This window comes from Dicentrarchus labrax, unplaced genomic scaffold, assembly GCF_905237075.1.
Source record: "Dicentrarchus labrax unplaced genomic scaffold, dlabrax2021, whole genome shotgun sequence".
In the NCBI taxonomy this organism is placed as follows: domain Eukaryota; kingdom Metazoa; phylum Chordata; class Actinopteri; family Moronidae; genus Dicentrarchus; species Dicentrarchus labrax.
In genome coordinates this window covers 1,613,767-1,639,937 of record NW_026136702.1, presented here as the reverse complement: position 1 = coordinate 1,639,937, position 26,171 = coordinate 1,613,767, and the positions used below count along the sequence as shown (strand labels likewise).

The 26,171-nt window shown below is 38.2% G+C and overlaps 1 protein-coding gene across 1 annotated transcript in view; it reads left to right on the top strand.

Moving 5' to 3' along the window:
* Positions 1-26,171, top strand: part of LOC127373978 (uncharacterized) — a 423,284-nt gene that overhangs the window by 388,615 nt on the left and 8,498 nt on the right. The window contains exons 38-39 of the mRNA XM_051418866.1: positions 3,163-3,336; positions 4,765-4,780. Of these exons, the coding sequence (XP_051274826.1) occupies positions 3,163-3,336; positions 4,765-4,780 (190 nt within the window). The remainder of the gene's footprint in view (positions 1-3,162; positions 3,337-4,764; positions 4,781-26,171) is intronic.

Below are 26,171 nucleotides of genomic sequence, written 5' to 3'. Positions count from 1 at the left end.
TGCACACTGCACTGAATATAACTTTAATAAATACACTGAAACATTTCTAAATCAAACACTGACTTTATAGAAATCCTAACCAAGAACTCCCTGGATACAAATACAGTGTTTACAGTAGGTGTATTCAGTCACTGGCAGGTTTTGTCTCTGTGTGTTGTGGGAGCAGTGCAGAATTTATCCTGTTTTTGTATCAGGAGGAAAACACCTGAACCCAGCTGTGTGTCCATGAAGAGTGACTGCTCTAACGGTCGTCTTATATTCTTCAAAGATGGCCGCCACTCTATTGAACAAAGGTGAGGATAGTCAAACACATTCACACTGGGAGCTGCCCAGTACAACCAGTCTGATACAAGCAAAATACTAAGCAGCTCCACTGGAGGTTCTCTGTGCCTTGTTGCTGAGCACTTCAGCAGTGTACAGTGACGGAGGGAGAGCTATATGGAGGGGTTGGTGAGAGCTGTTGGGACTGAACCAAACTGAGCTGTCGATTCTCAGTGGGATCAGCAGGACTAGTAAACCTTTACCACTACAGGGAGTCATCAGATTCACTGTTCACATCCAAATATCACTTCATGACCTTTACTTGGCTTTGTCTCTGTGTGGACAGACATAATGTGGGCTAATTCTTCCTCCACAGAGTGGACCAGGAGAGCTCAGAGGTTCCCAGTGGTCAGTCTGCCCAGCAGCATCAAACACACCTGGACTCCATATTTATGGTCTGTACATGGACAACAACTACTTTTACATCTATTGTGTTCACAATAATCTCCATGCTGCACTTTTTAGACCTGTGGATTGTCAGTCTGTCCAACATGGATCTGATGTTTGCTTCCATGATTTGACTTTGATTGAGTCATTCATATAATATTCTGTTCCAGCTGCTGGAGGACAACATTGTCACTTTTGTGAAGAATGAGCTGAAGAAGATCCAGAAGGTTCTGAGTTCAGATTACCCAGAATGCTTAGAGAGTCAGAAGGCGGGTGAGGAGGTGTTGGATGGTGAGGATGAGGAGCAGAGAAAGAGTAGTAGAGAGGCATTTCTGAAGATCACACTGCACTTCCTGAGGAGAATGAAGCAGGAGGAGCTGGCTGACCGTCTGCAGAGCAGTAAGAGGATTTCTCTAAAGATTTAACACGCTGGATAAATGAGACATTTACTGATGTCTCAACAGATGGACCAAAATATATTCAAATAAAAATTCTTTAGGGAAAATTAAATGCTGAAATCACTAATTCATTAATTAACCACCGTTTTTGTGTATTCATTCAGGAAGTCATTCTGGAGTTTGTCAGCGTAAACTTAAATCTAACCTGAAGAAGAAGTTCCAGTGTGTGTTTGAGGGGATTACTAAAGCAGGAAACCAAACCCTTCTGAACCAGATCTACACAGAGATCTACATCACAGAGGGAGGGACTGCAGAGGTCAATAATGAACATGAGGTCAGACAGATTGAAAGAGCATCCAGGAAACCACACCGACCAGAAACAACAATCAGACAAGAAGACATCTTTAAAGCCTCACCTGGAAGAGATCAGCCAATCAGAACAGTGATGACAAAGGGAGTGGCTGGCATTGGGAAAACAGTCTTAACACAGAAGTTCACCCTGGACTGGGCTGAAGGCAAAGCCAACCAGGACATACAGTTCACATTTCCATTCACTTTCAGAGAGCTGAATGTGCTGAAAGACAAAAAGTACAGCTTGGTGGAACTTGTTCATCACTTCTTTACTGAAACCAAAGAAGCAGGAATCTGCAGGTTTGAAGAGTTCCAGGTTGTGTTCATCTTTGACGGTCTGGATGAGTGTCGACTTCCTCTGGACTTCCACAACACTGAGATCCTGACTGATGTTACAGAGTTCACCTCAGTGGGTGTGCTGCTGACAAACCTCATCAGAGGGAATCTGCTTCCCTCTGCTCGCCTCTGGATAACCTCACGACCTGCAGCAGCCAATCAGATCCCTCCTGAGTGTGTTGACATGGTGACAGAGGTCAGAGGGTTCACTGACCCACAGAAGAAGGAGTACTTCAGGAAGAGGTTCACAGATAACGATCAGGCCAGCAGAATCATCTCCCACATCAAGACATCACAAAGCGTCCACATCATGTGCCACATCCCAGTCTTCTGCTGGATCACTGCTACAGTTCTGGAGGATGTGTTGAAGACCAGAGAGGGAGGAGAGCTGCCCAAGACCCTGACTGAGATGTACATCCACTTCCTGGTGGTTCAGTCCAAACTGAAGAACGTCAAGTATGATGGAAGAGCTGAGACAGATCCACACTGGATTCCAGAGAGCAGGAAGATGATTGAGTCTCTGGGAAAACTGGCTTTTGAGCAGCTGCAGAAAGGCAACCTGATCTTCTATGAATCAGACCTGACAGAGTGTGGCATCGATATCAGAGCAGCCTCAGTGTACTCAGGAGTGTTCACACAGATCTTTAAAGAGGAGAGAGGACTGTACCAGGACAAGGTCTTCTGCTTCGTCCATCTGAGTGTTCAGGAGTTTCTGGCTGCTCTTCATGTCCATCTGACATTCATCAACTCTGGAGTCAATCTGCTGGCAGAAAAACAAACAACATCCCTGAAGTCTAAATTATTTAAGGACAAACAAAATCTAAAATATCTCCACATGAGTGCTGTGGACACAGCCTTACAGAGCCCAAATGGACACCTGGACTTGTTTCTCCGCTTCCTCCTGGGTCTTTCAATGCAGACCAATCAGAATCTCCTACAAGGTCTGCTGACACAGACAGGAAGTAGCTCACAGACCAATCAGGAAACAGTCCAGTACATCAAGAAGAAGATCGGAGAGACTCCCTCTGCAGAAAGAACCATCAATCTGTTCCACTGTCTGAATGAACTGAATGATCGTTCTCTAGTGGATCAGATCCAACAGTCCCTGAGTTCAGGAAGTCTCTCCACAGATAAACTGTCTCCTGCTCAGTGGTCAGCTCTGGTCTTCATCTTACTGTCATCAGAAAAAGATCTGGACCTGTTTGACCTGAAGAAATACTCTGCTTCAGAGGAGGCTCTTCTGAGGCTGCTGCCAGTGGTCAAAGCCGCCAGCAAAGCTCTGTAAGTACAGAGAGAGTTGGATTTCTTTTTTATTACTTAAATACTTTTCAATAAACTGCTTGTTTTTTCTTTATTATTGTCTTTTCAGACTGAGTGACTGTAACCTCTCAGAGAGAAGCTGTGAAGTCCTGTCCTCAGTTCTCAGCTCCCAGTCCTCTAGTCTGAGAGAGCTGGACCTGAGTAACAACAACCTGCAGGATTCAGGACTGGACCTGCTGTCTGTTGAATTGGAGAGTCCACACTTTACACTGGAAACTCTCAGGTCAGATCACAGTATAGATGGTGTTTAGTAAAGGTAAACATCAGCCCGTTGGCCATTTGTCTCCACTGACAAAATCTTTTACTTTCATAGCTTACTGGTGGCCCGCAGGCCACATCCAACCCATCTGGTCCACAGCACAGCCATTGATGAAAGTATTTATATATTTACAATATTACAAACTGAATATCAATGGGGACATTCCCAGAAAAAAGCAGTATTAAGTCACTGCTGATGCAAACAGAATACTTCCTGCTGCGACAGCTTCAAATTTAAAGCATTTAACTGGAGAAAAACTCTCCTCCTGCTCCTTCTACTACTCAGTATTGGCCGATGTTTGTCCTCACAAGGCTGATAAAATAATATCTCCAGACACATCTGCAGGCAGCCTGGTCAGTGTGCCTGCTATGGAACGATGTTAGGGCTCCCCCTTTTTGGGAAAGTGGTGAAAAGGTTGGTTTTGACCCCTGTACTGTAACTCTCCTGTGGTAAACATATGCCTGAATTTCCTGTAGAACCGAATTGAATTATACATGACTTTTCTTTGTCTTGATATCAGCATTCTATATCGGCCTATAGCTTTGCTCAGTAAATATCAGGATTAGAATGTCCCATATTGATTGACCAGAAGTCACAGGAAATAAAAAGTGTTCGTCTGTGAGCTCGATGCTGACAGTCCACTATTGTTCATCTAAAATGCATCTGCAAAACAAGACAATGGCAATTTTTCATCATTTTTAAGAGTGGATCAGTTTGAAATATGTCAGTGAGTAATGGAACAAGAAGGAGCAGCCACAGTGAGCTGAGAGACGAAGAGATGTAGGTGACACGCTGCAACCTCTCAACCAAGTAACCAAAGATACTTTCACTGACGTTTAACTGCCGGGGTCATATGCACAATAACAGATCACACAGTCAGGACTGTATTCTTACGGATCTTAACCATCACTCCTCAGTGATCTACCTCCTCTGTGGAGGTCTGAAAGTGCTTTATAGTATCCAGTTTTCATTATGGATTTGAATGTTTTATTTTTGTACACACTGATAGGCGAATAAAAATAACATCAAGTTTTTAAGAAAATGTAAATATTTAACAATAACAAGCTAATTCAGTTTTTATTTTCATAGTCCAACCCCCACAGAAAAGTAAAAGGACTTTTAAAATAACATTGGCTACACTAAAGCTGATAGCCTCAGTCTGAGGGACAGCTGTAGGGGAAAGGAGAGAGGACAGGAGAGGAAATGAGATTGAGAACATTCAGTACATTTATTTCCTGCTCTCAAAACCTGGATTTTAAACCCTTCACACTGGTTGGTTCCTAACCACTGGGTCATATGTTTACAACCATATAATGTCCAGCTTGTGTCATTCCTTCAATATCTTATCAAATGTGATTTCAATTTAATACAAATGTTATTTTGTCTCTTCAGACTGAGTGGCTGTAACCTCTCAGAGAGAAGCTGTGAAGTTCTGTCCTCAGTTCTCAGCTCCCAGTCCTCTAGTCTAAGAGAGCTGGACCTGAATAACAACAACCTGCAGGATTCAGGTGTGAAGCTTCTGTCTGCTGGACTGGGGAGTCCACACTGTACACTGGAAACTCTCAGGTCAGGATCCATTGATGTGTTCAACTGATTACCACATATATTCTGATTCACATGTGGGCAACACTATGTGAGATTTGGTATTTGTTGATGTAACTTGTGCCATAAAGAGACACTAAGGGTCCCAACCAAAAAACAAATATTACACTGTGCAAGAACAGGCGTACAGAGGAAGCATTCATCCTGGTACAAGTCAGCGTAACATCAAAATGATTCTGAAGCTGTTATTGTATAGTAGAAAAATTACACCACATTGCTTCAGTGGCTACAATCATAACCTCCCTAACATTATCTCAGCTTGTAGGATTTGACACCTGTTTTGTTTATTTAGTTTCAGTCTCTTTACATGATAATGTTTATTATGTAATGTGTTTTGTGTGTTTGCAGGCTGTCAGGCTGTCTGATCACAGAGGAAGGTTGTGCTTCTCTGGCCTCAGCTCTGAGCTCCAACCCCTCCCATCTGAGAGAGCTGGACCTGAGCTACAATCATCCAGGAGACTCAGGAGTGAAGATACTGTCTGCTGGACTAGAGGATCCAAACTGGAGACTGGACACTCTCAGGTGTGAATAGGATAAACACAGACAGGAACAGTACCCAGGATTATCCAACACAGAGATGAAGAAAGCAGTGTCAAAGTCAGACACTTTGTACATCCAACAATCCACCTACCATTTGTAGCAATTTCAGGCTACTTTCTACTGTTCTGTAGACAGTCATTATTACACAAACACAAGAAGTCTCTTGTTTGGACCAAAACATGGTCATTTTAAAGCTCCAATAATCAATATTTCTATACTGACAATGGATGGACAGACTCTGTGTAATGGTGAAGTGTGCTGTGGTGTGATAAACTGAATAATTGTTTAGACCTCTGCAGATCCACAGAGCTTTTTAGTCTCTTTTAGCTCCTAGTTTTGGTTTTGTGGAACATTTAGAGTCTGTTTCAGTTTCAGGGTTTCCAGCAGCAGCAGTTTTCATCCACCAAGCTCTGATAAAGCCACTGTACACTGTGGTCAGCAGGTAGTGAACACAGTGGAGCATTTAGCAGCTACAGAGCCAGATATTTCCCTCAGGAGTTGCTAGTGAGCAAACACAGATCTAAAGAGAGTGAATATTGGACTTCAGCAGGTGACAGAAACACATCTCCAGTGGGATGATCATGTTGCACCTGGCAGCTGGTCGATATCATGTTAGACACAACTACTTTATAAACAGATTTGTTTACTGTTTGTTTTCACTGAACTCCAAGTGAACAAATAAATCAGTTGGTGCAGGTTTAATCATTTGATTTACTGACTGACTGGTTGAGGAAACTGAGTCTGAACTTTATGGTGATTGTCAGTATAATGCTGATAATAATAAATATTAAATAATAAATCAATAAGTCAAAACTAATGAGCTGTAACAATCAGCCAATAAGATGCTCCACTGAACTAAGAGAATATCAGCTGATGAATAATAAGTGTTCCATGTGAAGATGTAAGTCCATTTGTAGAGAATAACCTCTGTGTATGACAGTGATGTAATGTCCATGTTTTCATGCTGAAAGAGGATGTACTGGTCTGACCCCCCTCCTCCTTTCAGGGTGGAGCCTGCTGGAGTCCGATGGTTGAGACCAGGTCTGAGGAAGTGTAAGTGTGTTTTTAATTGTTTTTTGTGATCACATTTTTCTATTGTGTTATATAGGTGTTATATATCTTTCCACTACCCTCCTTTATCACCATGGCATTACTCTTTCTGCTTTATGCCATACTGACAAAAAAAAATTTTTATAATGGGGCCAAAGCGAATTTTGGCTTGTTTTAGTGGAATGGCAGAAGGGATGTTTCATCCCTATAAGGGCTTTTGATAGATAAGTTAAATGTTTTTTTTTAAAAGTGCATTTATCTTTGTCTAAATTAACTTTGAATGTATATAGGGAATAATATAAGGAGTGAAACTCTGTGTGTTTATATCCTTAGGATCAGTTAGTCATTTTCCAGAAGAAATTCTGCTTTAGCTCTTAAGAAAGTGTAAAGTTTGGACTTAGTGGTCTCTGTGTGTTTTTTTCTATCCATTGAGAACCCAGAATTGTGTTGGTTTTTTTTTTCAGTATTTAACAGAGATTCATATTTATTTATTTTACCCAATCTGCTCTTGTTTAATTGAGATAAGAAGGAGATAGAGGAATTCAGGATACAGGCTTTAACTGAATACTGCAACATACATAGGTCATCAACAGATTTCGCATTCTCAGATAAAAAAAATATTAAGTTGACTAAAATAATTACAACAATCGTCATTTCTGAGAAATGTTGTGTTGAAACGCCATCTAGTGGATTTTACAGTAGTATCAATAAGAGTTAAGTTAGAATTTGGCATAGATAATAGAATGATCAGATAACTGATTGAAAGTTATGTCTGTCTTGTGCACTTGTGGAATAGCATTGGTAGTGACTAACAGATAATCTGTTCTTGAGTAGGTCTTATGTCTGTCAGAGTAGAAGCTATATTCTCTAGAAGGATGTAAAGAACAAATCTTTTGACTGAAACTGAAATCAGCTATGAGACCTTGAAGAGCTTCAGTGGAAAGTTTGTGAGAATGTTGGTCTCTGGGAAGAACTGTAAAGAGAAGGATTTAGAGTGGCATTCATGTCTGCACCAATAATAACTTAAATTCTTGCTAGCTGGATAGTAGCACGACAATGATCTTATAAAAGTTTCAATCAAGTTGATTAGGGCCATATATGGAAATGTTGGGAAATGATAGTTGTTATTTTTTACCCATCTGTACTGCAATCATCTTCTAGAACTGTCAGAAGAAGATACTGTTTAAAGACGACAAGAGAACCACGTACAGCAGTATGACAGAACGATGTGTATCAGATTGTTGAAGGTGTGATTCTTATATAAAAGCTACATCAAACTGCTGTTTGCCGAGGTCATCTAAATATATAATAATTAATACAGGAACTATTTGTCATGAGAGACCAAGTTGGCACAAGCACAAAAATTGTTCCTTTGAGTGAAAGTATTAAAGAAAGTAAGAGATCTTATATCCCAACCCCGGGTAACCTTGCCCCAAAAGGAAAGAAAAACCTAGCAACAAAACTTAAGTTATATAACAGAAAACGATAATATACAATCATCAAAAATAAATAGATCAATTAGGAGTAATGAAAAGGTTTATGATTTTTTGGACATGTATGATTGTGATTGAAGAAGGGTTTAAATAATTATATGGCTCCACTGCGTAGAAACTTAGGATAAATCATTAAGATATATAGACCCATTATAGTCACCTATACATACATATACCTATATAGAGAGCGATTATGAGATGATAAATTATTTAGTCTCTGCCCTTATGCATTCCAGTTCAGTTTTAAGGAGCCTAGTAAAGTCTAGAATAATTCCAAATTATACTATTATAATATTAATATATTTAATATTAACTTCAACCTTAAAGGTCATACACAACATACCAGTAGCTACCTGCAGTTTCAAGGTTATCATGTGTATGAAGAAAATCTTAAGCTTCCTTGCTTGAGTTGAAGATGTGCACTTCAGATCTCTGTGGTAACATGAGCCACCGAGTATGAAACCGTGGTAACGTGAGCCATTGAGTTATTATGGTAAGAGTGGGCTCTGAGTGAAGGTCCTAAAAGATACATATACCCGTTTTCTGTCATGTTCTTTCGGTGTTTGTTTATGATAATGACTACATACTAAAATAATGATAACTAGAATTATAATAACAAATACAATTATAGAAAATATATATAACACTTTTTTCTACTATTTTATGAACATTGTACTAAGCAGCCATCTTGTCTACAGGTCACCTGATGTAATTTGATTCATGAAAACAAAGCAGCACACATTCAACCATCTTCAGACTGTGACATCACTCATTCACAGCTCTGATGTCATCATCAAAGTGTCAATCAATGATCAGATGATAGATCAATAACTGCAGCTGTATTGTGTCTTGTTCTCTCCATCAGATTCCTGTGAACTCACAGTCGACACAAACACAGTGAACAGAAAGATCAAACTGTCTGACAACAACAGGAAGGTGATAGTTGTGAAGGAGGATCAGCCATATCCTGATCATCCAGACAGATTTGACTTCTGGCCTCTGCTGCTGTGTAGAAATGGTCTGACTGGTCGCTGTTACTGGGAGGTCGAGTGGAGAGGAGGAGTTTCTATATCAGTGAGTTACAGAGGAATCAGCAGTAGAGGAAACAGCATAGATTGTTTGTTTGGAAGGAATGATCAGTCCTGGACTCTGGAGTGTTCTGATGGTGGTTACTCTGTCTGTCACAATAACAGAAGAACATTTATCGCCTCCTCCTCCTTCTCCTCCTCCTCTGGTAGAGTAGCAGTGTATGTGGACTGCCCTGCTGGCACTCTGTCCTTCTACAGAGTCTCCTCTGACACACTGATCCACCTCCACACCTTCAACACCACATTCACTGAATCTCTTTATCCTGGGTTCTGGTTGTGGTCTGGTTGGATTGGTTCCTCAGTGTCTCTGTGTCCTCTGTTGGAGGGAGAGAGAAACTTTCTCACTGCTGACCAGATAGCTCAGTCTGTACAGGATCACACACAGCTGATGTTAGTTAGTACTCACCTGATGTGTTTACTGTAAGAGAGGAGGAAGAGGAGGCTGAAGGAAGAGAAGAGCAAAGGAGGCTGGGATGAAGGGATCATGTGTGAGGGTAATGTGCAACCTGCAGACGTAGAGATGAAAGAAATGATTGAAATAACTGATCTTATTCTAAGAAGACAAATTGAAATTTTTAGGATCAAATGTGGCTGCTTGTTTTTCAAATCTTCTTTTTGAAAGCACAGTTAGAGAGAAAGTGTTTTTATGACTCAAATATTAAAGTGTGAACAAATATTCAACTTTGAGTCTATATATGGTATATAGTATGATCTAAAGATTGAGGAAGTGGACATGTAGGAAAAGGAGTGTACATACCTGAGTTAGATGTAGTCATATGCAAAACACTTAATGACAGATTATCTATTTACAGCAGAAATAACTGCTATCATTTTAGGATTACAATGGAAAGAAAAGGTATGGGAGAGAGTTTGTTCATTTGTTCAAACTGAAGCTCCTAATAGTTTAAATTGAAAGAAACAATAAGAGATTATTTACTGATGGGAATATTGAAGAATATAGTTTATGAGAATGTTTGTGAGTAAATTCTGAATAAAATCACAACATTCTGCTGTTTTCTGGTGTATTGTCAAATATTTTGGTGATGTTTGAGCCAACATTTGGTAAAATAGAAAATGCTATGCATACAGTACTAATTACAGTAAGACATTTATAGTCACTGCAGACAAATCGTTTGAACACTGTTTGAAACATGTTATATTCATTATCCAAACAATGTCTGTGTGGAGTTTGGTGAATGAAGACTTGTGGAAATACAGATGTGAATTTATTCAGCATATTTTGAACAATATAGAGACAGATTTCTGAATTGTCCATACGTAACAGTGAGGCAAACCTTTGTCACAGTTCAGTGAATGTACATACAGGTGATTTATTCTGATTTGTTTAATTTTGGAATGTGAAATATGTTATATATATATATATTTAGATTTTCTGTAATAAGTCACATCCACTTTAATCAATCATTACCAAATTCCATGCATCAACTGAGATATGATCCTAGATCTTACAAACATAATTTTACGAATCCAAGAAACTAATTACGAGATATAATTTTATAGCATTTGTGGCACCCCTGTTTCAGGTTGATATCTCAGTGAGTTCATGAATTATTGCAAAGTTGTGAAAATTAGCTATTTTGATAAATACTGATTGGCTTGTAAAATGCAAATGGACCGACATATTTAAATTAAGATTTTTACTTGTACAAACAGTTGATAAGAATAGAGTTTCAAACCTTCCTGATGATATAAAATGATGTAAAAATGTATAGAAACTGCTGTTTCCTGTCCAGAGCTTTAATAAATACAGTCATGAAAACATCAAATACTGACCTGAAAGTGTTTCTTCTTCATCACTCCACTTTGTTGTTGCTATTGCACCTGATGGGGGCATGTGTTACAAACATAAAGTGCATCCTGTCAGTTGAAGTGACACAGATTACAGGCTGTTTTCAGTGTTTGGAAATCATCCAACAATAGGTGGAGATCATGTTGCCCTAATGTTACATCATGTCAGCTCTGTTCAGTAGTTTGAATTTATTTCCTGTGTTAAACAGTTGTCTTTGTCTTTGGGAGTACAAGCAGCTTCACGTCAGGAACATCTGGAACTACAGATTCATCCAGAAAGTGATTTTGTCTCTTCTTCTCTGGACTGAAGTATGTTGCATTCTGCTGCTGCACACTGGATCACAGACAGGAAGTTAGGGTTTTTAATTTGGTGGCTGTATTTTATTCTGAAATAATTCACAGGGCACACGGCAAACCTTAGTACTCCATTCAGATTTATTGTTCAGATCTATTGTTCAGATCTAATTCTTATCAGATATTTTACAGATTTCAGTGTCAACTGGTCATAGTCCCGAAGTGACCGACATGATGTGGATCTAGAGTGACTTCAGATCTGACTGTTGCAAAAATCAGACATTTGTTTCTTTGTGTCTGACCAACCATTAATGCACACCCTAAGACACACAGACACAGACATTATTATCTTTCATGATTGATAAGTTTGATAGTTTGGTGCCTCTTTAAACCATTGTAATCCCCAACAAATGGTGCCATGTGTGAGGCATAGTACTAATATTTGTAAACACACTGTTATAGACAAGCAACAGAAACAGTAATGATGGCTGGTGCTGACGTTACCGAGTGGCTGAATAAAATGAGCATGAACTTTTTACTGCACAACATTTATCTGACAGCTGCAGTTACTTTACACATTCAGATTTTACAGATAAAACATGTGACTAGTTTATAAAATGTAATGAAGATGTTACAGATTCAATTACCAACAGAGTTGAAATGATCTCCACCTCAACTACATCACTAAAATACATTGTACACATGAATGCATCAGTAGTAATAATCAAATGGTATCATATATAACACACACACAGGGGACACTTTTATTAATTACTAGTTCTTTTACTTTGGATACTTCAGAGACATTCTAAAATACAGGACTTTCACTTGTAATGAGTATTTTCAGATATAAGTAGTACTGCTACTTTTACTGAAGTAAATGATCTGAATACTGCCACCACTGCACACTGGGAGTCACCAGCAGGTATCCTTCTTCAAAACGTTATTAAACAAGAACAACACAGACAGACACTGTGGTGACATCACAGTGACATGAGGACAATAATATCAAAGGAAAAAAATGAATAAAGTAGATACATTTAGGACTTTAAAACGTTAAAACTCTTTGAATTTTACAGCCTTTCATTGAATAAACAGCTGAGTTGGTTCTCAATCGGTAGTTTGTTTTACACTTCTTATGTCTCTCTATTCAATTGTAAAAATCTGATTGGTATTTTTTTTTTTATAAGATTTTCACCAAACAAGCACACAGTCAGTGATGTATGGTAGTAGAAGAGTAGAATGGAAAAGAAGATTTCAAAAACAAGCAGCCACATTTGTTCCTAAAAATGTTGAACATTACCCTCACACATGATCCCTTCACCCCAGCATCCAGTGGCGATTTTGGGCATGGGCAAAGCGGGCAGCCAGTGGTGTTGAAGGTGTGGAGGTGGATCAGTGGGTCAGAGGAGACTCTGTAGAAGAGTGCCAGCAGGACAGTCCACATATATACTCTACCAGAGGAGGAGGAAGAGAAGGAGGAGGAGATTAATGTTTTTCTGTTTTTGTGACAGACAGAGTAACCACCATCAAAACACTCCAGACTCCAGGACTGATCATTCCTTCCAAAAAAAACAATCTGTGCTGTTTCCTCTCCTGCTGATTCCTCTGTAACTCACTGATATATAAACTCCTCCTCTTCACTTGACCTCCCAGTAACAGCAACCAGTCAGACCATTTCTACACAGCAGCAGAGGCCAGTAGTCGAATCTGTCTGGATGATCAGGATATGGCTGAACCTCCTTCACAACAATCATCTTCCTGTTGTTGTCAGACAGTTTGATCTTTCTGTTCACTGTGTTTGTGTCAACTGTGAGTTCACAGGAATCTGATGGAGCAATATCTAAATATATCTAAATATCTGGCTCTGTAGCTGCTAAATGCTCCACTGTGTTCACTACCTGCTGACCACAGTGTACAGTGGCTTTAGCAGAGCTTGGTGGATGAAAACTTTTGTTGCTGGAAACCCTGAGACTGAACCAGACTCTAAACGTGCCACAAATTTAAATCTTTTTACAATCATTTATTGACCCAAGGGCAACACACACTGGTAGCAGATGATCTGCATTAAAACATCCTGAACTATTGGTTGATATGAGCCCAGAAACCTGCACAAAATGGTGAGCCTGCTTCTGTGGTTTTGGTAAAGAAGTGATGAACAAGTTCCACCAAGCTATATTTTTTGTCTTTCCGCACATTCAGCTCTCTGAAAGTGAATGTAAATGTGCTGGTTAGCTTTGTCTTCAGCCCAACTCCAGTTTCTTTCATAAATATGGAGTCCAGGTGTGTTGGATGCTGCTGGGCAGACTGACCACTGGGAACCTCTGAGCTCTCCTGGTCCACTCTGTGGAGGAACCAAGAATTATCTCACATTATGTCTGTCCACACAGAGACAAACACAAGGTAAAGGTCCATGAAGTGATATTTGGATGTGAACAGTGAATCTGATGACTCCTTCTTCCTCTTTCTCTTCCCCCTCAGATAGAACATTCATCACGTGTGTTCCTGTTAGACGGCCCTTATTCCTAAACCACATAGTTAATGTTAACTAAGTAACTGCTTGTATGAGACCTGTATTTGTCTCTGTGGGGCAATTGATTTTGCCACAGTAAAAAGTAAAAAAATCAACAACAACAACAACAGTAACATAGCGTGAGACATACAGATAAAAAGAAAAACCCACTCATGACTACACATATTTAAAAACATGAACATAAAACATTAAAACATCATACTTTGTATATTTATGTCTCACCCTGTATGTTGTTGTTGTTGTTGTTGTTGTTGTTGTGCAAATTTTTATTGATAACTGCGGCAAAATTAATTGCCCCTCTGGGAAAAATAAAGTTCTTGAATACATGCACTTTAATGCATCTGATGACTCCCTGTACTGGTGTCCTGCTGATCCCACTGAGAATCAACAGCTCAGTGTTTAGCTTCAACTTCAGTTTGGTTCAGTCCCAACAGCTCTAACCAACCCATCTATATAGCTCTCCCTCCCTTACTGTAAAAGCTGAAAAAGAGTGTTGGTGATCAGACAATGGACTTGTCTTGTTAGATCTTACTGCTGCATTTGACACCATTGACCATCATATTCTATTATAGAGCCTTGTACATCTTATTGGCATTAAAGGAACTGCACTAAGCTGGTTTAAGTCATATTTATCATTATAATTATTATCGATCTCAGTTTGTACATGTCAACAAAAACAAAAACAAAAAAGTGAAGCAGTTCTGTTAAAAAGAAGAAGAGTCTCTGTCTAACACATCGTCTGTTGACCATGTTGTTCCTCTTTCTCTTCCCCTTCAGTTAGAACAGTCATCACGTGTTAGACAGCCCTTATTCCTAAACCACATAGTTCATGTTAACTAAGTAACTGCTTGTATGAGACCTGTATTTGTCTCTGTGGGGCAATTGATTTTGCCACAGTAAAAAGTAAAAAAATCAACAACAACAACAACAGTAACATAGCGTGAGACATACAGATAAAAAGAAAAACCCACTCATGACTACACATATTTAAAAACATGAACATAAAACATTAAAACATCATACTTTGTATATTCATGTCTCACCCTGTATGTTGTTGTTGTTGTTGTTGTTGTGCAATTTTTTATTGATAACTGCGGCAAAATTAATTGCCCCTCTGGGAAAAATAAAGTTCTTGAATACATGCACTTTAAATTAACATGAACTATGTGGTTTAGGAATAAGGGCCGTCTAAATGTTCTTCTATCTGAAGCCGAAGAGAAACAGGAACAACATGGTCAACAGACATGACAGAGAGACTTTGTTCTTTTTACGGACCTGCTTCACTTTTTGTTTTGGACACAGAAAAATTCCAACAACGATGTCAACATTTTACTACATTTTCCTATTGGTGTGAAAGCCGGCTACGAGGAATACAGCATCCTCCAGGTGAGTTAAGTCGTCCTCTCCAGGGCTGCTTACTGTATGTTGGTGGGAAACTGAAATGTTTGATATCTGTATGTTTTTATTGTAGAGAGTTAATATTTTATGAGAATTTCCTTTCTACCTCCGTCAGGTTGTAGAGATAAGTGATATTCTTGAAACTGGAGAGGATCAACATATTGTAAAACTGAGTGTCAGAGGTTAGAAGAGATCACATGGAGCGTAATCAACATGTGAGTCGAAACCAAGCTGGAGGACTCTGGGGTTGAAAACAGAGATCTTCCCCCAACACAGCAGGTTTAAAGCTCCCTGGGTTGGAGGTTTGGGTCTCTGACCCCAGTATGGGGACTGACCCTGACCCAGTAACCAGAGGCCTCAGGGACCAGTCCGTCCTCCTGTAGACTTGTATTAGAGGGCCACAGGCACAAGACAGTACACACTGGGGGGAGTAAGAAATTGCAGGTGTTACACTATATTATATTCTATCATTAGATTATTATTACTGGTATATTTAATTGTTGTAGCAGGTGGAGCTGATTTCAGCTATTTAGGTCGGCGTGTTACTAATTATTATTGTCATTAATCATTATTTTCTCCATTAATCCAATGATTGTTTGTTTTGTAAAACTTGAGAAAATTTTGAGAAATGCCCAAAGTGACACAATGTTGGTTTTGTCTGACCAACAGTTCAAAGCTCAAAATAAGAGCTCAGCAAGCTTTACTAGCAAAAGCCTTTTTATTTCAAATGTATTAATTCATTCACCACAGTTAGTGGTTCGTACTACTTAGGAAGTGTTCACATTGTTTACGGGAGTAAAAGTGGTTATACTACACTACAAAAATACTGTCCTGCATTCAAAATGTTCCTCAGGTACAGAAGTATAATCGGGACAATGTAGTTGAAGTATGAAAAGTAAAAGTAGTCAGTGAACAGAATGGCCTCTGTCATTGTTGTATTATTATATTAGTGGATGATTATTATTGATGCATTAACATGTAATCAGTACTTTAATGTTGGAGTTGCTGCAGGTGGAGCCAATATGAACTACTTTATGCTTGAATGTAAAATAATGAATTCTATTTTATAAACTGATCCCATGTTTGAAAAGTAAGCAGGAAGTAAAGCTGTCAGATAAATGCAGCTCCATGAGGCCATCTAGTGGACTGATAGTAGAAGAAGTCAGCTGATGGCAGCTTTCTGCTCTCATTCTTCCTGAATACTGACCAATGAGAACAAGCAGCATCTCCTCTGGCAAATAACAAACCACTATTTATCCATGTGTTGATTAGTTTGCAGTGTGTGACAGTGATGAGAAAAGGCCATCAGTAGTTCCCAGAGTTCACAATCATGTTTTCTAACTGCTTCTTTAGTCTGAGCAACAGTCCATCAAGCCAAAGGGATTCAACTGACACTGAGATGAAACAGAGAGAAGCAGCCAATCAGTGAAATCAGCAGTAGCTGCCAAGGTAACATGACATGCTCTGACTGGATACAGTAGACTTGGAAAAAGAGCAACAAGAGCTTTTCAAAGTCAGTCAAATAGAAGTGAAAAGTGAAAAAGAAACATGAAGTGTCTTCCTCTATTCTTCAACCAATCCAACAGACTAAAGAGCATTATGAATGTCATTTCTTAGATACTTCAGCTCAATGTGCCAACAACATTTCTACTCTGCCATGTAAACTGTCAGATGAGTGTATTAAGTATTGAGCTAAATGAGCTCTTTACTGCAGAGCTGTGTGTGTTTGTCATGTGACTGAGAGGAATGATGGGGAATAATGTGTGATCTCTCCCAGCAGGTTGCTGTGTCTGTGTTAAGGTGTGGGCTCTGCTATGAATCAGTGTGAGGACAGAGAGGAGGGAGTCCCTCCCTCTAAAAGCACTCTGTGTGGGGAACATGACACAAGGACCAAAGCTCAGAGGTGAGATGAGGATCTCTAACTGTCCATGACTCTTCTCCATGTTACAAAGGCTTTGATTCTCCATTTGAAATAAAGACATTTATCACAGCAAAAGTACGTAGTTGTCAGTATTCAAACAGGGCTGGACAATCTGATCTCAAATCAGTATCAGGAGAAACATTCAGCTTCATAATGAGAAATGTAACAGTAACATGTGTTTGAATCAATCAGAGCAGATTTCCTTCCTCATGTTGCTCACTGCTGATGTTTGTCCTGATTCATGTTGTAGCTGCTCTCATTTCAATTATATGGAATTCAGACTGTTGAAGTGTGTGACATCAGTAAACTGTGTTCAGTAACACATCCATAATGACTTAATGACAGATTATCTATTTACAGCAAAAATAACTGCTATAATTTTAGGATTACAATGGCTAGAAGAGGTAAGGCCTGAGTTTGTTCATTTGTTCAGACTGAATCTCTTAATATTTTGAATTCAAAAGAAACAATAAGAGATGATTTACTGATGGGAATATTTAAGAATAGTTTATGAGAATGTTGGTGACAATATTCTGAATAAAATCACAACATTCTGCTGGTTTCTGGTGTATTGTAAAATATTTTGGTGATGTTTGAGCCAACATTTGGTAAAATAGAAAATGCTATGCATACAGTACTAATTACAGTAAGACATTTATAGTCACTGCAGACTCATCGTTTGAACACTGTTTGAAACATGTGATATTCATTATCCAAACAATGTCTGTGTGGATTTTGGTAGCAATTGAATAAAGACTTGTGGAGATACAGATGTGAATATATCCAGCATATTTTGAACAATATAGAAACAGATTTCTGAATTGTCCATAGGTAACAGTGAGGCAAACCTTTGTCACAATTCAGTAAATGTACAGGTGATTTATTCTGATTTGTTTAATTTTGGAATGTGAATGTGAAATTTAGATTTGCTGTAATAAGTCACGTCACTTTACTCAATCATTACCAAATTTCATCATCTGAGACATTTTTTGCATTTGTGACACCCCTGTTTCAGTTTGATATCTCAGTGAGTTCATGAATTATTGCAAAGTTTAGCTATTTCGATAAATACACATTGGCTTGTAAAAAGCAAATGGACTGACCTATTTAAAATCTGTTTAACAACTTAAGATCAGCAAAGTTCATAGATGATTTTTGAGCCCTCTGTCCACCTGCCTTTGTCCCAAAACATGATCTCAAAAGTCTAGTCACAAGACCTGCAAGACCTTTCTTATCAATTTGAACTCATATACTATTAAAATTATTTTTATTTGTGAAAATGTATTTTGTTGAATAGCTTTAAAAATGTGTTTTATCAAGCAGAGTGGTGCTTCCAGAAATGTGCTCTCTTGGCTTCTGCATGTCAGATCTGATTTGATTCAGTCCATTTGACGATAATAGTGAGTTACAAAGGACAAGATACAGGACATAAGTCAGTGCTGCAGGTCAAAGGACTGTCTGTCTATTTAATTAATATAACAATAACCATAATGGTATTATTAATAACAATGATATTAGTATTAACTTTATTTTATAAGTCTTAGTGAAGGCCAATAATTTGACACCAATTGTCTTGCAGAGTCCACATAAGAATACTACCAAGTTACAGAGGTCAGGACAGATACAGGAAAAAAGTCAGTGCTGTAGATACAAGGTAGAGGGAAGAGTTATAGATACAGGGCGGATGTAAATGATGTAGATACAGATCAAAGGTCTGTACTTTCTATTGGATATAGTAGTAACACTAATGATATTATTAGGATAAACTTTATTTAATATGTTTGAGTGAAGATTGAAATGTGATTTTTTTGCTGACGGACACAAACGTGCCATATAAAGCCTATTAGTGTCCTTCTGGCTATTACTCAGAGTTTTGGTTTTGTGGCACATTTCCAGTCTACAGCAGTAGCAGTTTTCATCCAACATGCAGCAATAAATCAACTGTACGCTACGTAACAGCAATCAGAATCAGAATCAGAATTTAAGCACAACATTAGTTCAGGCAGGCCTCAAAGTCAAGCTCAGTTCTCAATTCCAGCTACATCAGCTGATCGCAACTGATCATCAACACACATCAGCTGATAGCTCAGCTTATTCCCTTCAAGCATCCAATTGGCAAATGTCATTCAGGGCGCCTTACATTACATTTACTCAACTACTTGTTTTTACATTGTCAACTATATTATTGAAGTTCTGGGCAGGAAGTCAGACTCTGGTTTCTGCTTGATCCAGTCTGATGTCAAACCAACTCTCTACGTTTATTTAATATGTTTTGAATGCAGCTCAGACTGAAACTCAGTCCAACCAGTTAGACCGCTTACACAATTACACTCACACATACAAACACACACACACACACACACACACACACATTCAAACACACACAGAGAGAGAGACACTCTAATAAAGGAGGAGCAGTGACGTATCTTCACTTCATCTAAAGTACGAAGCTCCTTTTCTACACAGAGCTGCTGAAGGACAGAAGAGAGCTGCGCACTGATGTAGTTCATGGCTTAAAGCTCAGTAAGTGGAGCTCTGATTGGTAGAAATGGTTTCTGTTTACATTGATGGTGAATATGTGATTGTTTAAAGTCTTTGCTGCTTTCAAAAAGGTTGAGCTCTCTTTGGATGTTGACTATGTGATGAGGAAGATGAGTTCAGTTTGATCTGGGGTCTGATGTGTTCCACAACAGTCAGGACTTTTATTGATGTTAGAAGTAGTAGAAGTTTATTGAAGTGATCAGAAGGGGGTCCAGCAGCAGGACCCAGCAGGGATCAAAGGGTGTACAAAAGGTCTGAAAGCTTGTCAGAATGTTATGGCTGATGGTGTATAGGATGACATATTGTTAATGTGGCAGAAAAAAAGGGTTAAGTGGAGGTGAACTGAAGGCATCATCTTTGTTTTACCTCCAGAAATCTATATTTGACAGACAAATGTTGGAGATAAATTAGAGTGAGAGAGGAGGCGTTCACATTATGAAGTTCAAAAGTGTTTATGCAGCATTCTCTTTGTTTTCTGCACCTTTTCTAATAATGAAATGTTGTACTTAAATTAAGAATCTGTTATTTTATTGTAGCTGAATATTTTTCACTGTACTTGCCAGATTTTTTTTTTACCAATTTTAACTACCTACTGTTTAACAGTGCCCATTAATCAGCAGGTTGCAGTTGACCTCTTATTATTCAACTGTCTGATCCATTTGTTCTGTTTTAGGTTTCTCTCAGACTGTTGTGTGTTACAGGGAAGCTGAGCTCCTGCTCATGAGAGAAGTCATTTTGAAGATTTGTTTTTGTGTGCTTTGAGTCAAAACTGAAGTTGTGCCAAAAACCAAGCCCTTCTCTCTGCTCCAATTAAAGGTTTGTTATCTTGTCATCAGTTGTTGAATGCAGGAAAACCAGTTTTCAGGTCTATGGTTACTGCCAGCTGCTGGTTTCAGGAGAGTAGGAAGAGTACAATAGTTAAACTGACTATTCACTGCCCTCCAACCGTCAAAGTCAGATACTACAATATGCTTTATATTTGAATATAGCAGAGCAGTAATATCCTCCCCATAAGGCCATACAGTGGACTGATGGGGAGGATTTTACTGGGGAGGATATGGGGTGCCGTTTGTAAAGCGGCTCACGCTGAAAATAACAGCAACATTTTGTCACATTTAGCTTCAAACAATGTTTAAAAAAACTAGTATGAATTTTTGAGGGTCACTTTTTTGCAAATTTACAACAATATTTGTCAACTTAGAGATATTTTAAATCGTTAAATCCAAATATTAAATGTTACACCTACATTTTAAATGTTAAATCTAAATGCTAAATCTAAATCTAAATCTAAATCTAAATGTTAAATGTTAAATCTAAATGTTTCGAGTGAAACTAAATATTTAACTAATATGCAATAAGTCCCGCACCCTTCATAAGTGACACTAAAAACTTTAAGTACTCTTCAAATACAGTTTCTCCAAACATGTTTATTATTTTAGGTAGTTATTATCACGATCATCCATGTCCAAGAGTCCATTTCCCGGGTGAGATGGTTTTTATTCGTTATTTGTCACTATAAACACACACTGACCTCCTCGAGCTTTTATTTTGGTTCTTCCGGTTACCGGCATTTTGAATTTGCATATTAGTTAAATATTTAGTTTCACTCTAAACATTTAGATTTAACATTTAACATTTAGATTTAACATTTAGATTTAGATTTAGATTTAACATTTAACATTTAGATTTAACATTTAACATTTAGATTTAACATTTAGATTTAGATTTAGATTTAACATTTAACATTTAGATTTAACATTTAACATTTAACATTTAATTCAATTCAATTCAATTTTATTTGTATAGCGCCAATTCATAACAGAAGTTATCTCAGGACACTTTTCAAATAGAGCAGGTCTAGACCGAACTCTTTAACATTAATTACAGAGACCAAACAGTACCACCATGAGCAAGCACTTGGCGACAAGGGCAAGGAAAAACTGCCTGTTAAAAGGCAGAAACCTAGGACAGATCCTCCGGCTCTAGGTGGGTGGTCGTCTGTCTCGACCAGTTGGGGTGAGAGAGAGAGAGAGAGAGAGCGAGAGAGAGAGAGAGGCAGAGAGAGAGAGAGCGAGAGACAGACAGACAGACAGGTGCACAGCAACAACAGTATTGGCAATGGCAGTCAAGCAGGACCATGGCAGGAGGCTCCACCAGGATCCATGAGAACCTGCGAGACGAGAAAGCACAAGAACTCCGGGGAAGAAGTGGAGTTAGTAACATGCATTAATGGGACATGAATGAGTGCATAAAGAGAGAGGAAGGGAGGAGCTCAGTGCACCATGGGAAATCCCCCGATAGTCTAGGCCTATAGCAGCATAACTAAGGGATGGTTCAGGACTCACCTGATCCAGCCCTAACTATAAGCTTTATCAAAGAGGAATGTCTTAAGCCTACTCTTCAATGTGGTGATGGTGTCTGCCTCCCGAACCACAACTGGAAGCTGGTTCCACAGGAGAGGAGCTTGGTAACTGAAGGCTCTGGCTCCTGTTCTACTTTTAGAGACTATAGGAACCACAAGTAGCCCAGCATTCAGAGAACGTAGTGTTCTAGTGGGGTAATAGGGTACTATGAGCTCTTTAAGATATGAAGGGGCCTGACCATGAAGAGCTTTATAGGTGAGGAGGAGGATTTTAAATTCAATTCTACATTTTACAGGGAGCCAATGCAGAGAAGCTAGTACAGGAGAGATGTGATCTCTTTTTCTAGTTCCTGTCAGTACTCGTGCTGCGGCATTCTGAATTAATTGGAGCGTTTTAATGGACTTATTGGGGCAACCTGATAATAAAGAGTTGCAGTAATCCAGCCTAGAAGTAACAAATGCATGGATTAGTTTTTCTGCATCTGGTCTGCTTTATGTGGGAGTTAAAAGACAAATCCTGATCAAAGATAACTCCAAGATTCCTGACAGTGGTGCTAGAGGCCAAGTTAATGCCATCTAGAGTGACTATATCTTTAGACAATGAGTCTCTAAGGTTTTTGGGGCCAAGAACAAGAATTTCGTTTTTTTCTGAGTTTAACATCAGAAAATTGCAGGTCATCCAGGATTTTATGTCCGTAAGACATGTTTGTAATTTAGATAATTGATTAATTTCATTGGGTTTGATTGATAGATATAACTGCGTATCATCTGCATAACAGTGAAAGTTAATGGAGTGATTCCTAATAATGTTGCCTAAAGGGAGCATATATAAAGTAAATAGTATTGGTCCAAGTACAGAACCTTGTGGAACTCCATGACTAACTGTAGTATTTATTGAAGATTCATCGTTAACATGTATAAACTGCGAGCGATCTGATAAATATGACTTAAACCAGCTTAGTGCGGTTCCTTTAATGCCAATTTGAGTTTGAATTTGAATCTAAATGCGACATTTAGATTTAACATTTAACATTTAGGTGTAACATTTAATATTTGGATTTAACGATTTAAAATATCTCTAAGTTGACAAACATTGTTGTAAATTTGCAAAAAAGTGACCCTCAAAAATTCATACCAGCTTTTTAAACATTGTTTGAAGCTAAATGTGACAAAATGTTGCTGTTATTTTCAGCGTGAGCCGCTTTACAAACGGCAACCCATAGTATGACTGATGAAATAAATAAATAAATATTTATGTGTGATCTCTCCCAGCAGGTTGCTGTGTCTGTGTGAAGGTGTGGGCTCTGCTATGAATCAGTGTGAGGACAGAGAGGAGGGAGTCCCTCCCTCTAAAAGCACTCTGTGTGGGGAACATGACACAAGGACCAAAGCTCAGAGGTGAGATGAGGATCTCTAACTGTCCATGACTCTTCTCCATGTCACAAAGGCTTTGATTCTCCATTTGAAACAAAGACATTTATCACAGCAAAAGTACGTAGTTGTCAGTATTCAAACAGGGCTGGACAATCTGATCTCAAATCAGGGTCCCTGTATGGTCCGTGTATGTTTTGGTCATTGGATTTTCCTTTCAGAAACGGGTATTAAAAAACAGAAAACGAGTGGTTATTTGATTTTCGTTTTAAAATACAAAAATTAAAATTGAAATACAAGGCGTTTTTCTTTTTCGTGGTCAAAAAGGGATGAGCGAAATTTAAAAAATTATTCGATTTTCATTTTCTATTTCATATAACAAAAAATAAAATCACTAGAAAACAGAAACGGAAAAAAGGCCTGTTTTTTCATATTCTGAGACCGGATGTTGTCATTAACAGGACGGTGCTGTGTAGAAGAAACAGTAGGCTAGTAGACTGCGGTCAATCCAGCCGTGAGTCCGACCTCCGTGGTCAAATCAGCCGCACTTAAATTTAGTGTACAATTATTCTCAGCATTATGGTAAATGCGGAGAAACAGCGTATTTACTTCCGGTTTTCAAAATAAAGGTATTTAGAACAGTAAGCTATAATTAAAATATGTTACAATAAAGTGTTGTGCCCCTGATGAATAAAAAAACACTTTATATCAAGTATCTTTACTGCACCAGTGTGGAGAAATGCCAAAATAAAAGTCTCATATTTATGCCTCCAGAGATTGCATATTTGACCATATTTGAGGTACTGTAAAAACATATTGCTCAGTGTTTCCTGGCTACTGATGGTATATTTGACTTTTACACATATGAGACTACAAACATACTTAATATCAAGCATTTTTATTGTACCAATTTGGAGAAATTCAACAATAAAAGTCCCATATTTATACCTCCATGTGGCATATTTTCATATATTTGAGCTACTGTAAAAACACTTTGCTCAATAATTCCTGGCTATGGATGGTATATTTGACTTCTACAAATCTAAGACTACAAGTATTCTTAATATCAAGCATTTTTACTGTATCAATGTGGAGAAATTGAAGAATAAAAGTCCCATATTTATACTTCCAGATTCCATATTTTCTTATATTTGAGCTACTGTAAAAATGTAAACTGTTTGTGGAACCACCTGCAACAGCTGTCACACTGAATAATATAAAAAATAATATGTGAGGAAGAGACAGTAGGTACAATGGTGTTTTGAAGTTAAAACTAATTATTTTTCCCTTTTACCTACAAATGGACACAGCAGAGCAGCAAAATAAGAAGAATGTGGACTGGCATTGCATTTTGTGTGAAAAGTAAACAAATTAGAATTGTGTAGGATTTTGTGTTTAGTGTTTAGTGTTTATATTATCAAGATGTTATTAAACATTTGTGTGAAATTTTGTCATGATTACTGCAGCATTATTGAAGTATAATGAAAATGCTTCACCCATAGCCTGGAAATATTGAGCAATATGTTTTTACAGTAGCTCAAATATAAGAAAATATGGAATCTGGAAGTATAAATATGGGACTTTTATTCTTCAATTTCTCCAAATTGGTACAGTAAAAATGCTTGATATTAAGTATATTTGTAGTCTTAGATGTGTAGAAGTCAAATATACCATCCATAGCCAAGTGCGGCTGATTTGACCACGGAGATCGGACTCACGGCTGGATTGACCGCAGTCTACTAGCCTACTGTTTCTTCTACACAGCACCGTCCTGTAAATGACAACATCCGGTCTCAGAATATGAAAAAACAGGCCTTTTTTCTGTTTCTGTTTTCTAGTGATTTTATTTTTTGTTATATGAAATAGAAAATGAAAATCGAATCATTTTTTTAATTTCGCTCATCCCTTTCTGACCATGAAAAAGAAAAACGCCTTGTATTTCAATTTTAATTTTTGTATTTTAAAACGAAAATCAAATAACCACTTGTTTTCTGTTTTTTAATATCCGTTTCTGAAAGGAAAATCCAATGACCAAAACATACACGGACCAATCAGTATCAGCAGAAACATTCAGCTTCATAATGAGAAATGTAACAGTAACATGTGTTTGAATCAATCAGAGCAGATTTCCTTCCTCATGTTGCTCACTGCTGATGTTTGTCCTGATTCATTCCAGTCTGACCAGTTTCACATTCTGCTCTTCTGGACTGGACTGGGAGCTGATTGCTCGCTGGTTAGATGTTGTAGCTGCTCTCACTTTAATTATATGGAATTCAGACAGTGTGTTGAAGTGTGTGACATCAGTAAATTGTGTTCAGTAACACGTCCATAATGTCAGTAATTGAAGACATTGTTCTTATTGTCCAGCCCTGTATTCAAACATTTCAAGTTATACATCATTTCACAAAGTCTTTGATTCAGTGAGAATGTTTCTGAATATGTGAGCTTTAATGAATTTCTTTCTATCAGGATCCATCAGAGACCAGACTGTCCTGAACCTGAACCCAGCTGTGTGTCCATGAAGAGTGATCGCTCTAAGGGTCGTCTTATACACTTCAAAGATGGCCGCCATTCTGTTGATCAAAGGTGAGGATTTCAAATTTCAATCATGAAAATAAAATGATCAGACTCTCAGTTATGAAATCTCTATTTTTAAATGTTTTAAAATATCTCATAATTTCCCTGCCTATGCTGCACACTGCACTGAATACAGCTTTAAAATATACACTGAAACATTTCTAAATCAAACACTGACTTTATAGAAATCCTAACCAAGAACTCCCTGGATACAAATACA